This window comes from Schistocerca piceifrons, chromosome 8 (genome assembly GCF_021461385.2).
Source record: "Schistocerca piceifrons isolate TAMUIC-IGC-003096 chromosome 8, iqSchPice1.1, whole genome shotgun sequence".
NCBI classification, from domain to species: domain Eukaryota; kingdom Metazoa; phylum Arthropoda; class Insecta; order Orthoptera; family Acrididae; genus Schistocerca; species Schistocerca piceifrons.
In genome coordinates this window covers 120459210-120473356 of record NC_060145.1, presented here as the reverse complement: position 1 = coordinate 120473356, position 14147 = coordinate 120459210, and the positions used below count along the sequence as shown (strand labels likewise).

General features: G+C 40.0%; 1 protein-coding gene across 1 annotated transcript in view; it reads right to left on the bottom strand.

The window, feature by feature from the left end:
- Positions 1-2530: 2530 nt before the first annotated feature.
- LOC124712511 (UDP-glycosyltransferase UGT5-like) overlaps positions 2531-14147 on the bottom strand; it is a 31201-nt gene continuing 19584 nt past the window's right edge. The window contains exons 3-4 of the mRNA XM_047242821.1: positions 6636-6855; positions 2531-2856 (exon numbers count right to left, since the gene is read on the bottom strand). Of these exons, the coding sequence (XP_047098777.1) occupies positions 2544-2856; positions 6636-6855 (533 nt within the window). The 3' untranslated portion in view covers positions 2531-2543. The remainder of the gene's footprint in view (positions 2857-6635; positions 6856-14147) is intronic.

Sequence of the window (14147 nt, the reverse complement as noted above, 5' to 3'; positions counted from 1 at the left end):
CCAGTTCTCTTCCACATATAAACCTTCCTTCTTTTATGATTCTTAGATCAGGTGTTAGCAATGATTAAATTAAGCACTGAGCAAAATTCTACTAGGTGACTTCTTCTTTCATTCCTTTCCCCCAATCCATATTCACGTACTGATTTTCCTTCTCTTCCTTTTCCTACAATCGAATTCCAGTCCCCCATCACAATTAAATTTTTGTCTCCATTAACTATACGAATAATTTCTTTCGTCTCATCATACATTTCTTCACTCTCTTCATCATTTGTGGATTTAGTTGGTACAACCTTGTACTACTGTGATAGGTGTGGACTTTGTGCATATCTTGGCTATGATAATGCATTCTCAGTAGCTTACACACATTTCTATTTTCTCATTCATTATTAAACCTTCTCTTGCTTTACCCCTATTTGATTTTGTATTTATAACCCAATATTCAACTGACCAGAAGTCCTGTTCCTCCTGCCACCGAACTTCACTAACACCCACTATATTTAAATTTAAACTGTCTGTTTCCCTTTTTAAAATATCTAACCTACCTGCCTGATTAAGGAATTATTGGGTAGTCCACACTCTGACCCATAGAATGTCAGTTTTGTTTCTCCTGATGACATCCTGCTGAGTAATTCCTGCCTGGAGACCTGAATAGGGGACTGTTTTAGCTCCAAAATATTTTATCCAAGAGGATGCCATGATTTAACCATACAATAGAGCTGCATGCCCTCAGGAAAAATTACAACAATAGTCTCCCCTTGCTTTCAGCTGTTCACAGTACCAGCACTGCAAGGCCATTTTGGCTCCTGTTACAAAGCCAGATCAGTCAACCATCCAGACTGTTACCCCTGCAACTACTGAAAAGGCTGCTGTTCCTCTTCAGGAATGACAAGTTTGTCTGGCATCTCAACAGATAACATTCCATTGTGATTGCACATATGGTACAGCTGTCTGTATCACTGAGGTAAAAAAGCCTATCCACCAATGGCGAGGTCATGGTTCACGGAGTTGTCAGCAGCCCTTGTTTTATGCGTATAAGATTCACAAAAAGCAGTACTTAACATTTATAAATCTGTGGTCCACTTTATTGTGTCTTACAGCAACACTTATACAAAATAATCACTAATAAATTCAACCACATGTAAACTTTTTGACAGCTGGCAACAAATGATACATCTTATATGACTAAAGGAGACTGCTCACTGAATAGCAGGCGTTGCGGCAGTAGTAACACCAGTTACCATCAGATCACTGCAGTTAAACTCTGTCAGGCTGGGCTAGCACTTGGATGGGTGACCATCTGGTCTGCCAAGCACTGTTGGCAAGCAGGATGCATTCGGCCATGGTGAGGCAAACTGAGGAACTGCTTGATTGACAAGTAGCTGCTCTGGTCTCGTAAACTGACATACAGCCGGGAGAGTGGTGTGCTGACCACATGCCACTCCATATCAGTGTCTGGTGATGCCTTTGGGCCGAGGATGACACGGAGGCCAGTTGGTACCATTGTTGACAGGCATATACAAAAGGGAAAGAAAACTTACTAGCTTTCAGAAAAATCCTTTGTTGAGCTACACACTGTACAGACATGTTCTCTGATACATTTATCAAGACAGAAACAAAAAACTCGTGCCAGTCAGAATAATACAACATGCAGAATTACAAAATTCCCAAAATTTTTGGAACTCACATCATAGGTTCTCCATAATGGACTCCACGTTAAGAGCTGAGACTGATTAGATAATTTACAAAGAATTGTTGATATCCTGCTTCAGTGACTTTTATTGTTAATGCTCTTTGATGATCATGCTGTCATCATAAGGTGGATTAAGATCTTTACATTGTTGAATTTTCTTGTGACCTACACATGTATTGTCTGTTGGGTGCATATTTGCATTTCAAAGTTGCAATGTTTTGTGACATTGAAAAGTGTACAGTGACACACATGTGGAGTTTGTTGTGTCAGCACACAGCAGATATATATATCCAAAAGTGTAGTAAGCATAATTTTCCCATATGTGTAGAAAAGTGTGTAAGTGCTTTCAGCACTTTCTCCACCAGTGCAAGATGATGTACAACCTCTCCCTGCCACTGTGCTGTTTGTTAAATAGACAACACATGTGTATGTCACAAACAAATGCAATAATGTAAAAGTATCTTAATCCATCTGATAATGGCATTACCATGAAAACACGTATTAGTGTTAAAAATGAATATAAAGGTACTAAAGCAATGTAATAACATCTGTTGTTATAAAAGGGGGATACATAGCATATAAATTGTACCTCACCTTAGTCTGCTTCCTCCATGAAATATAGCCCCATGTTAATGTTTTGTTTGATCCTCTTATAGTATCCGAAATGTATGTAGCAGGATCCATCCATTAGCTTGCAGACATTGTGAACTATTATGTAAAGGAAAACTATCGTATGGAAAAGGCTGGTAAAACAGAAGTGTATTGTTTCTGTTTAATGTAAAAATATATATATTTAAAAAGTGCAGCAATTTCATCAAAAACGAGTTTGTACATGTTTAATATTCATCCACTCTTACTGCTTCTTCTTCAGATTTTTCTTAATGCCATTTTCAGCAATGTTTTTGGGTGTACTACTGAACAGGAACCTGAGAACAACTCTTAATATTATCACTAGAAGACTCGCAACCACTGTGACAATTGTTAGCATGAAGATGATGACATCTAGCAGGCACAGCTGATACCAGCTAAGATCCACAGCTGCAGATCTCATATGTGAGGCTCCTTTGTGGCGTGCTACGTACTCTGTCCAGTACACAAGTTCCTCCATGGGAGTTCGAGGCCTGTCATGGTACAGGCGGGACAGGTCCTTCGCCTTTGTTTGGTACCTGTTGGCAAACCCACAGCCTCAAAGTAAATATGTACATGCATGGTGTATCATCAGACACAGAAAGTGTAAACTGGAAATATTATATCAGATTTTCGGTCCAAATGAATATAACTATTCCTTGGTTAAAAATATGTGTATATGTAGTCTTCAATACCAATCTGTCACCTGGTTTCTTACCATCCTCCATCTGCTTCTGCATTCTGCTATTATTTTCATCACTGAATAGCAGCTACACCACAGAAAGCAGTTCAGTGTTAGATTACATGAGCCGTATTTAATGGATCCTGATGAGATTGATCATAGAGTGTGGGAAGAAATAAGAAATGGGCATTATATTTAAATACATTGTACAGAGCTGTTTTAAGGCCCAAGCAACAAAAGCTACAACTTGGGCCACCATAGGCGCAACAATTGTAAGATTTCTATACAGAATGTATCACAATTACTAGCAGCCCCATGGCTGCCAAGCTGGGAGGGGTACCCAAGTGCAATATTTGTATAAGGTGTGTATCATAATTAGTAGAAAAAATTGACACATGTAAGAGGAGGAAGTTAACAAAGATAAGTCGCATCTCAGAAAAATGTTCCTTAACCAGCCCTGGCAGTTCAATTGAAAATTTAACTAATTATGATGTATTATTATTACAGTGGTAATATGAGTTGTAGAGTGACCTAACTCACTCATCTTAAAGAGCCACTGTGTTACTATTCTTCAACTGAGAAAAAGGAGCTCATGAATTCAACTACAAACTCCACTATATTATCCACAAGGCATTTAATATGCTCTGGTAAGCTGTTAAATACCTCTTTATCCATATACCTGACTACTTTCTATACTACTTCATAAAATTCTTTGAGAAAAGAGCAACGTTGATAATAACAAAACGCTTTTTTTTTGGGGGGGGGGAGGTTCTCTTGACAACATTCTGTAATGATATCCCTGTAAATGTGTAACAACAATGGAAATTCCTGGCTGGAATACTAAGTAAAATAAGGGAAATACAACCACTCACCTCCAGTGGTCTAATGTATGGCTCATAGAAACAACAACAGGAAACAGTATTCACACTAGCTTTCTCTGGCAAAAATTCCCTCATTCACACACACAACCACACAGATTCTCAAACACACATGCATGTGGGAATGTGTAGCTCAAAAGCTAGTGTGAATACTTTTTTCTGTTACATGTTTCTATGTGCTACACTTCAGTCTGCTATAGGTGAGTGGTTATCTTTCCCTTATTTTACATATTAACTCAAAAATTTTATCTAACTGTAGTCCCAAGAATTAGTGGTAAAAAACTATAAATTAAATTTACTTATTCACATCAAAAGTTAATGGTATTTGATTTGCCTTGAACTATCTACTGATGTTTTTATATATTTCTTATATGATCTTTTCTGTATGACATCTACATCTGCGTGATTACCCTGCTATTCACAATTAAGTGTCCGTCAGAGGGTTCAATGAACCACCTTCATGCTGTCTCTCTACCATTCCACTCTCGAACGGCGCATGGGAAAAACAAGCCCTGATTCCTCTTATTTTATTGTGATGATCATTTCTCCCATGTAGGTGGATGCCAGCAGAATGTTTTCACTATTGGAGGAGAAAACTGGTGATTGAAATGTTATGAGAAGATCCCGTCGTGATGAAAAATGCCTTTGTTTTAATGATTGCCACTCCAATTCATGTATCATGTCTGTGGCACTATCTCCCCTATTTCGCAATAATACAAAACAAGCCGCCCTTCTTCGAACTTTTTCAATATTATCCATCAGTCTCACCCGATACGAATCCCACACTGCACAGCAGTACTCCAGAATAGGGCGGACAAGTGCAGTTTAAGCAGTCTCTTTAGTAGACCTGTTGCATCTTCTGCCAATGAATCACAGTCTTTGGTTTGCTCTACCCACAACATTATCAATGTGATCGTTCCAATTTAGGTTATTTGTAATTGTAATCCCTATGTATTTAGTAGTATTTACAGCCTTCAGATTTGTGTGACTTATCACATAATCAAAATTTAGCAGATTTCTTTTGGTACTCGTGTGAATGTTTCCCTTATTGCGTATTGGTGTGACCTGAGCAACATTCCAGTCTTTAGGTATGGAACTTTCTGTGAGTGAGTGTTTGTATATAATTGCTAAATATGGAGATATTGTATCTGCATACTCTGAAAGGAACCTGACTGGTATACCATATGGACCAGAAGCATTGCCTTTATTAAGTGATTTAAGCTGCTTTGCTACACCGAGGATATCTACTTCTATGTTTTTCATCTTTGCACTTGTTCTTGATTAGAATTCGGGAATATTTACTTTGGTGAAGGAGTTTCAAAAAACCATGTTTAATAACTGTGCTTTGGTGGCATTGTCATCAGTGACTTCACCGGTATTATCAAACAGTGAAGGTATTGTTGAGTCTTGCCACTGTGTGCTTTATATATGACCAGAATCTCTTTGGGTTTTCTGCCAGAGTCCGACACAGAGTTTCATTGTGGAAATTATTAAAAGCATCTCGCATTGAAGCACACACTATAATTTGAACTTCTGCAAAGCTTTGCCAATCTTTGGGATTTTGCATTCTTTTAAATTTGGCATGCTTTTTTCATTACTTCTGAAACAGCGATCTGACCCATTTTGTGTACCATGGGGGATCAGTACCATAACTTATTAATTTATGTGGTATATGTCTCTCAATTTCAATCAATACTATCTCTTTGAAATCATTCCATATCTTTTCTACTCTTATGTGATCAGATCAGAAGGAGTGGAGACTGTCTCTTAAAAAGGCATTAAGAGCATTTTTATCAGCTTTTTTAAATAGATGTACTTTGCATTTCTTTTTTATGGTTGTGGGTGTTACGGTATTCAGCCTAGCTGCAACTGCATCTTGGTCGCTAATCTCTGTATTCATCATGATACTCCCTATTTGTCCAGGATTATTTGTTGCTAAGGGGTGAAGTAAGCTTTCACAACCATTTATGATTTGAGTAGGCTTATGAACTAATTGTTCAAAATAATTTTCTGAGAAAGCATTCAGTACAATTTTGGAAGAAAGACATTTTATGCCTGCCGCCAGCTTTAAGTGTATAATTTTTCCAGCATATCAAGGGTAGATTGAAGTCGCCACTGACTATAATTGTATGAATGGGGTACCTATTTGAAATGAGACTCAAGTTTTCTTTGAACTGTTCAGCAACTGTATCTTCTGATACAGTTAATAGTTTAGTCTGACTGTCAAGTATAAGCTCTACCCATACTATTTCGCAGGAATGGTTCTTTCCCTACACGCTCATGACAATTTACAACTACAATACTGATCGTTTCTACAATTACGTTACTCTGTTTCACCTGCCCCCTTTTAGACGGACACCCCTTTTGTGGTTTCCTGAGACCCTCTAACCTAAAAAAGTGCCCAGTCCCTTCTACACAGCCCCCACTACCTGTGTAGATGCTATGAGAATGAGTACAGTGTTTTTCCTCATAGTAGAAAGGACAATGCAAAAGAAGAAGATAATTTATATATATAAGAAACAAATGATTCAAATTAGGACCATGTTGTCCATTATTTCTGATGTCCAAATTGAGAGTAGTATGTCACAAGGAGACATCACAGTGACACAATGGGTACTGTTAATTATTATCACAAAATACACATTTATTTTACAGTTGTTGTTGCTTGTAAAGGGAATTTGCTCCTACCTCCTCCTTAACAAAATGGGACAATTGCATTGTTAGTTTTGTTTCCCATAGGAATTGAATGACCACTTACCGAGGATTATTGAGTATTTCCGTAATTGCCCAGTAAAATGTCTCTGAGGTTATGTTATTCAAACGTAGTCTGATTCCATATCCTTTGGATTCTGCTTGAAGCATGTTAAGATCTTGATCACTGAACACAGGAATTCCAATCACAGGCACACCATGGTACACTGTTTCAAGTGTACTCAGGAATCCTCCGTGCGTAATGAAAAGTCGTATGTTTTTGTGTGCTGAAAAACCAGAGAAATATGATCTTATATAAGAATAACTGATTTTTGTCTCTTTACTACTTTATCTATATCATTCACTGTGTCAGGAACTAGGCATACTATTGAGTAACCAATTTAATAGTCACTAGTGTCCACAAGTGAAGGCTGGTGCAGGATTCTGTATGCACAGAGGGAAAGTGAACAAATAGTAACAAGGTCAGTTTGCTTTCTGTCTACCTTCTGTACTAAATACCTCAATTGATCTCTCACGGCATTATTTTCAGTGTTGAAGAAAGCTCCACATGGGACACAGTGTCTATTTTGATCTGTAATGAAGAAGTAAATATAAGGGTCATTTTGATGTCACTACTGTTTGCTGTACTTTTGGTGAGTGCTTGCAAGACAGCCATCTCAAAATGGGCACTACATCTACTTCTGTAGTCTGAAAACTACCCTGAAATGTGTGGCAGAGTATATTTACCAATGTATCAGTTATTAGGGCTTTTTCTGTTCAATTCATGTACATGGGACAGGAAGAACAATTGTGTCAGTGCCTCTCTGTGTGCTGTAACTAGTCTAATTTTGTCTTTGTGATTTGTGTGGGTGGAGTATGAATGGGGTTGTAGGATATGCCTCGATTCATTACTTAAAAAACTTTCAGTGGCTGAGATCACATAAATTTGTCTTTATTTTTAACGACTAGTTTCAACATGCACTGATCAGTCAGAACCTACCTAATAGCCAGTATGTTCGCCTGTGGGATGGATAATAGTGGAGATGCATTGCGGCATGAAAGAAATGGGGCCTTCATATGTCACTAGAGAAAGTTGGCACCACAGCTACACACACAGTTCACTTAATTTCCCTAAATTTTGGGGAGGAGAACTACGAGCTCTGATGCTACATTCAGTCACAACCCAGATGTGTTCGATTGGGTGCAGATCTGGTGAGTTTGGGGGCATATGAATTGGAACTTGCCACTGTGTTCCTCAAACCATTCTGTCACACTTCTGGCCTTGTGATATGATGCATTATATTGTTGAAAAATGCCACTGCTATTGTAAAACATTATCTTCATGAAAGGGTGCATGCAGTCTGCAAACTGTGTATGATACTCCTTGGCCTTCATGGTGCCTTTAACGAGCTCCACTGGAGCCATGGATGCCCACGTGAATGTTCCCCAGAGCCTAATGGAAGCACTGCCAGCTTGTTTCCATCTCACAGTACGGGTGTCAAGGAACTGTTCCCCTGTGAGACAACAGATTCACACCCTCCCATTGGCATGATGAAGAAGGTATTAGGATTCATCAGACCATGCAGCAATGCTCTGTCACTGCACCAACAGACAGTGCTGAGAGTCATGTGCCCATTTCAGTCATAATTGCTGATGTCGTGGTGTTAACACTGGCACATGTTTGGGTTGTTGGCTGCAGAGGCCCATCATTAGGAGTGTTCGGTGCACTATGTGTTCAGACAAACTTGTATTCTACCCAGCTTTAAGTCTGATGTTAGTCCCATCAAAGTTGACCACTTGCTCAGCCTATGATGTCTAACATCTGGACTGGCCACCAACCCCATGACGCCTGGACAAGGTTTCACTTTGCGTTTGCCATGTGTTGAAGACACTCACCACAGCACTTGAAGACACTCTCCACAGCACTCCTCGAACACCTGACAAGTTGTGCAGTTTCTGAAATGCTCATGCTGAGCCTCCAGTTGTCAAAAACGTCCTTGTGTCAGAAGATTTATGCCTTCTTTATTCTGGTAGCAACACACATTTGTTGTTTCAATGCAAATTCCAGAAATAAGCAACACTACAGCCCCTGCTGTAAATGCCACATAGGAAGGGCAATTACTGGCAAAGGTTTGCAATGTGATCATTCTCTCACCATAGACCCTGCTTTCTGTTCTCCAACCCTTATAGAAGCTGCTCATTGGGTAGTGGGAAGTCTGGATCCACCTCTAAGATAGAGCTATCTCTGAAAGGAAGCCACCACGGTGAATGCTTAGCAGAGCAAATTTGATGGTGTACAGCTAACTAGCTGTATTGAACACTGAGATACCAACCAGAAGTGGGTGGTTCACATTATCAGCATGGTCCACTGTGCTGCTGATGCATATATCCTGAAGTCATTAGACCAAATTCAGAAGTGAAATGTCCCATGATGGAACTATTAGTGTCTCTCCGCAAGCAGGTTTAGACACTTGGCCTTATGATAGTGTAGATGCCAACCATCTGTTATGAATTTCACAGGCCTTTGGGTCATGGGTGCAAAGGCACAAAGGACAATCAAGCAGAGCAAGATGAGGTCACAGCAAGTATTTCTAGAATAAGTAAATTGTTCCACTAGCTCTTCGAAGGTATGGGAAGCCATAAGAAATATATTTGACAACTGTGTCAAGACACTGCTGTGCTGAGGCAGCGGAGTCTCCAATTTACATCTGTACACAGTGCACAGGCATAGTACTTCAGTTTGATCTCTGTCCCCAGCTTTCCCCTTGTCATTGGGCTTTAATAGAGAGGAATGCTTGGAATTTCCATCAACAACAGTGAGGACTACAACTACCCCCTTTCCTGTGAGGGAGCTTGAGTATGCATTGTCTCAGATCACACAGACTGAACTGGGTAAGGATAAAATCCAATATAACATGTTACAGTGCCTCACGCAGGTGGAAAGGTAATCCTCCCATCCCTACCAACTGGTGTCTGACTTGGGTCCTATAATCACAGAAACTACACTGAGGTGACAAAAGTCAAGGGATAGTGATATGCACATATGCAGATGGCTGTAGTATTGCATACACAAGGTATAAAAGGACAGTGCAATGGAGGAGCTGTTGTTTGTACTCAGGTGGTTCATGTGAAAAGGTTTCGTATGTGATTGTGATCCGTGATGGGAATTAACAGACTCTGAACATGGAATGGTAGTTGGAGCTAGATGCATGGTACATTTCATTTCAGACATTGTTAGGGAATTCAATATTCAGAGATCTGCAGTGTCAAGAGCATGCTGAGAAACCACATTTCAGGCATTACCTCTCACCGTGGACAACCCAGTAACCAACGGTTTTCACTTAACGACCGAGAGCACCAGTATTTTTGTAGCATTGTCAGCGCCAGCAGCCAAGCGACACTGTGTGAAATAACTGCAGAAATCAGTGTGGGATGTACAATAAACATGTACGTTATTGAAGTGAAACAAAATTTGGCACTAATGGGCTGTGGCAGCAGACAACCGACATGAGTATCTTTGCTTACAGCACGACATCCCCTGCAGCATCTCTCATGGGCTCAGAACCATATCAATTGGATACTAGAGCAAATATTTTGGCCACCTGTATCGCTTGACATGAATCCCATTGAACAATTATGGGACGTAATTGAGAGGGCAGTTCATGCACAAAATCCTGCACCAACAACACTTCCACAATTATGACAGCTATAGAGGCAGCATCGCTCTGCAAGGGACTTCCAGTGACTTGCTGAGTTCACATCATGCTCTATGTCAGGCCAAAGGAGGTCCAACATGATATTAGGAGGTATGCCATGATTTTGTCACTTCAGTGTACTCGGTCACTACTAGTGCAGGTTTCAGAGGCATTGATCAACCCTCAACAACCTTGTCCTGCAGGATGCAGACATACAGTATTCTTTCCTATGCAGACAACACCTCATAGATATCTTCTTCGATCTTCAAAGGATCTACGACACTGCTTGGAAGCAATAACATCCGAGGGCAGCCCCACAAATGGAACTTCCAAAGATGACTACCAATATTCATATGGTCTTTTCTTCCCACACAATTTTTTATATCTTGGGTCAGTAATGCTCTTTCTGCACAATTGAAGCAAGATAAAGGTGTCCCTCAAGGGTCTGCTTTCATTGTGACTCTGTTTGCTCTTGCCATCAACAGTATTGCATCCATGGTAAAGTCTCCTGTTTGATGTTCATTGTTTGCAGATGACTTTACCATGCTCTGCTTATTATCCAAACTTACAACGACCAGTTGTCAGGTGCCGCTAATGATAAGATTGTTGGAGGAGTGGGCAGATTGCACAAGTTTTAAATTTTCTTCAGCAAAATGTGTTTGTTTTAATTGTCCAAGTCACCCTATTAACCTGGCCATAAAATTGTTGGAGGAGTTGGCAGATTGCACAAGTATTAAATTTTCTTCAGTGAAATGGGTTTGTTTTTATTGTCTAATTTATCCTATTAACCTGGCTGTTCTTAAAATGAGGAACACTGTTATCAGTTTTTAAAGTTCAGTGAGGTTTCTGGGTCTCACATTTGGGCAGCTAAGGTTACCACATCTGAAGAATGTAAAGGCCTAAAGACACGGATTATTTTAAAATGAATTATCCACAGGTTAGGGAGAGCAGACTGAATGTGTCTGCTCACCTATTACAAGGTGTTTTGTGCAATTCCACCTTGGTATGTATGCACCTCACAATCAGCAGCATTCAAAACCATTACTTGCCCTCCAATGGCGTGCATATTCAGAAATAGACCACAAGCAACGAGGCCATTCAAGACTTAGTGGTTGATAGTGCTGACCATATTTCTGTTCTTCATAGAGGTTGGAGTCATTTGTCACCATGGTTAATAAGGAGACCCTGAGTTATTTTATATTTGTCAGTGTACAAAAATAATCATATCTCAGGCTATGTTTTTAAATTGATGTTTTACTAAATTTTATCCAAGCACTGATTGTATTATAGTTTACACTCATGGGACTAAGCAGGGAAATTCTATTGGATGCATTGTGTTGTTTCCAGAATACGTTTTTAAGTTTCACTTACCTCAAACATTCATAGCGTATGAGGCTAAATTATATGTGATTTTGAGGGCACTAGAGCAGATGTGGTACCTCTTACTACCAAAACTCTCTAAGTGCCCTTCAGGACATTCATTATACACTGAAGCGCCAAAGAAACTGTTATAAGCATGCACATTCAAATACATAGATCTGTAAATAGGCAGAATATGGCGCTGTGGTCAGCAGTGCATGTATAAGACAACAAGTGTCTGACGCAGTTGTTAGATCAGTTACTGCTGCTACAATGGCAGGTTATCAAGATTTAAGTGAATTTGAGCACGGAGTTATAGCCAACGCACGAGCGATGGGACACAGCATCCCCAAGGTGGTGATGAAGTGCTGAATTTGCCGTACGACCATTTCACGAGTGTATTGTGAATATCAGGAATCTGGTAAAACATCAAATCTTTGACATTGCTGGGGCCACAAAAATATTCTGCAAGAATGGGACCAGTGATGAACTGAAGAGAATCATTCAATGTGACAGAAGTGCAACCCTTCCACAAATTGCTGCTAATTTCAATGCTGGGCCATCAACAAGTGTCAGTATGCGAACCATTCAATGAAATACCATTGATATGGCCTTTTGGAGATGAAGGCCCACTCGTGTACCTTTGATGACTGTGTGACACAAAGCTTTATGCCTCTCCTGGGCCCGTCAACATCATCATTGGACTGTTGATGACTGGAAAGAGGTTTCCTGGTCAGACGAGTCTTGTTTCAAATCGCATCGAGTGGATGGACGTTTATGGGTGTGGAGACAACTTCATGAATCCATGGACCCTGCAGGTTGGCAGGGGACTGTTCAAGCTGGTGGAGGCTCTGTAATGGAGTGGGTTGTATGTAGTTGGAGTGATATGGGACCCCTGATACATGTAGATACTACTCTGACAGGTAACATGTTCCTAAGCATCCTGTCTGATCACCTGCATCCATTTATGTCCATCGTGCATTCTGATGGACTTGGGAAATCCCAGTAGGACAATGCGTGCCCCACATGTCCAGAATTGCTACAGAATGACCCCAGGAACACTGTTTAAACACTTCCACTAGCCACCAAACTCCCCAGACATGAACTTTATTGAACATATCTGGTATGCCTTGCAACATGCTGCTCAGAAGAGATCTCCACCTCCAGCATGTTATAACACAGTCCCCTTCCATCAGTTTATGTGGCATAACAATGATGTACCAAACCACACTTCGTTTTTTTTGTTAGTGTTCCCACGAACATAATGACAACTTTTCCTTCCATGTGTCTGTTGTTTTTTGTCCATGTAACATAGAAGTGTATAAAGATTTTTATGTTTTATTGATTCGAAATATAAGTGCAGGGAAACATTTTATGGGTCTAGCTCTAAAATAATACGCAGCAGACTTTGCAACCAGGGCAGCTACAGCCTGAATATACCATTTTGAGGAGGTAAGATTTCTTTATTTATAGGGACAAGTTTCATCGCATTTCAGCTCCATCATCAGGTCCATATTATGCTGTTATATTATGCAATTTTATGTTTGACATCTGCTACATAGCGAACTGCTGACAGTGAACAGTGTGTCATTCCATTCTCTTTCCTCGATTGGAACATGACTTGATTTTATTGCACCTGATGATGCAGCTAAAAGCTGAGAAACCAGCCGTGCATTTAAATAAAGGACTTACAGCTAAAGTGGTCCCATGTTTTTAAAAAATTAAAATAAAATTGTATTAGACGCGTAATGATACATCTAACATAAATTTTGCAGACACAGAACATATTCAAATTATTTTTATGGTGGCCTGGGGCACCAGTACTCTCATGACAGTTAGATACACGAGTCAAAGTAGACGACGCTTACACGTTTCGTAGTATACATGTGGGAACGTCTAGTATAAATTCCAGGCCACCAGGAGGTGCACCAAGAGCTACAGACCACAGAGGTTGTTGGTCGCACTACAGAACCACACCTCCACCCGGTCAAGAGTGACTAGTGGGTAGAACATCTCTTCCCTACCCTTTTCCCCTTCAACAGCATGATATTTATCCCAGGGCAAGTCCTTCCACTTTTAGTGTCAGGAAAGTGCTTCTTGTAAATATCAGTCTCTGTCATCATATTTAAGTGTTTTACCCTTTGTAATTAGTGTTTTTGTCGAAAAGAAAGTCATATCTCTTATATACAAAGGTTGTCTCCAACCTTTGGGTCATTATGAAACAGGCAATAGTGGGTCCATAATATATTGAGATAGGGAACCAATGGTCAGAAAAACATATTTATTATTTGGAAGTGTGGAAATTTGTGGTAAGTTCTATGCGACAAAACTGCTGAGATCATCAGTCCCTAGGCTTACATACTATGTAATCTAACTTTAACTAACTTACGCTAAGGACAACACACACACTCATGCCCAAGGGAGGACCCGAACCTCCAATGGAAGAGCCATGCAAACCTTAGACCACGTGGCTGCCCTGCATGGCTATTTGTTATATGATGGATATACGTAGTGTAGACCCCACG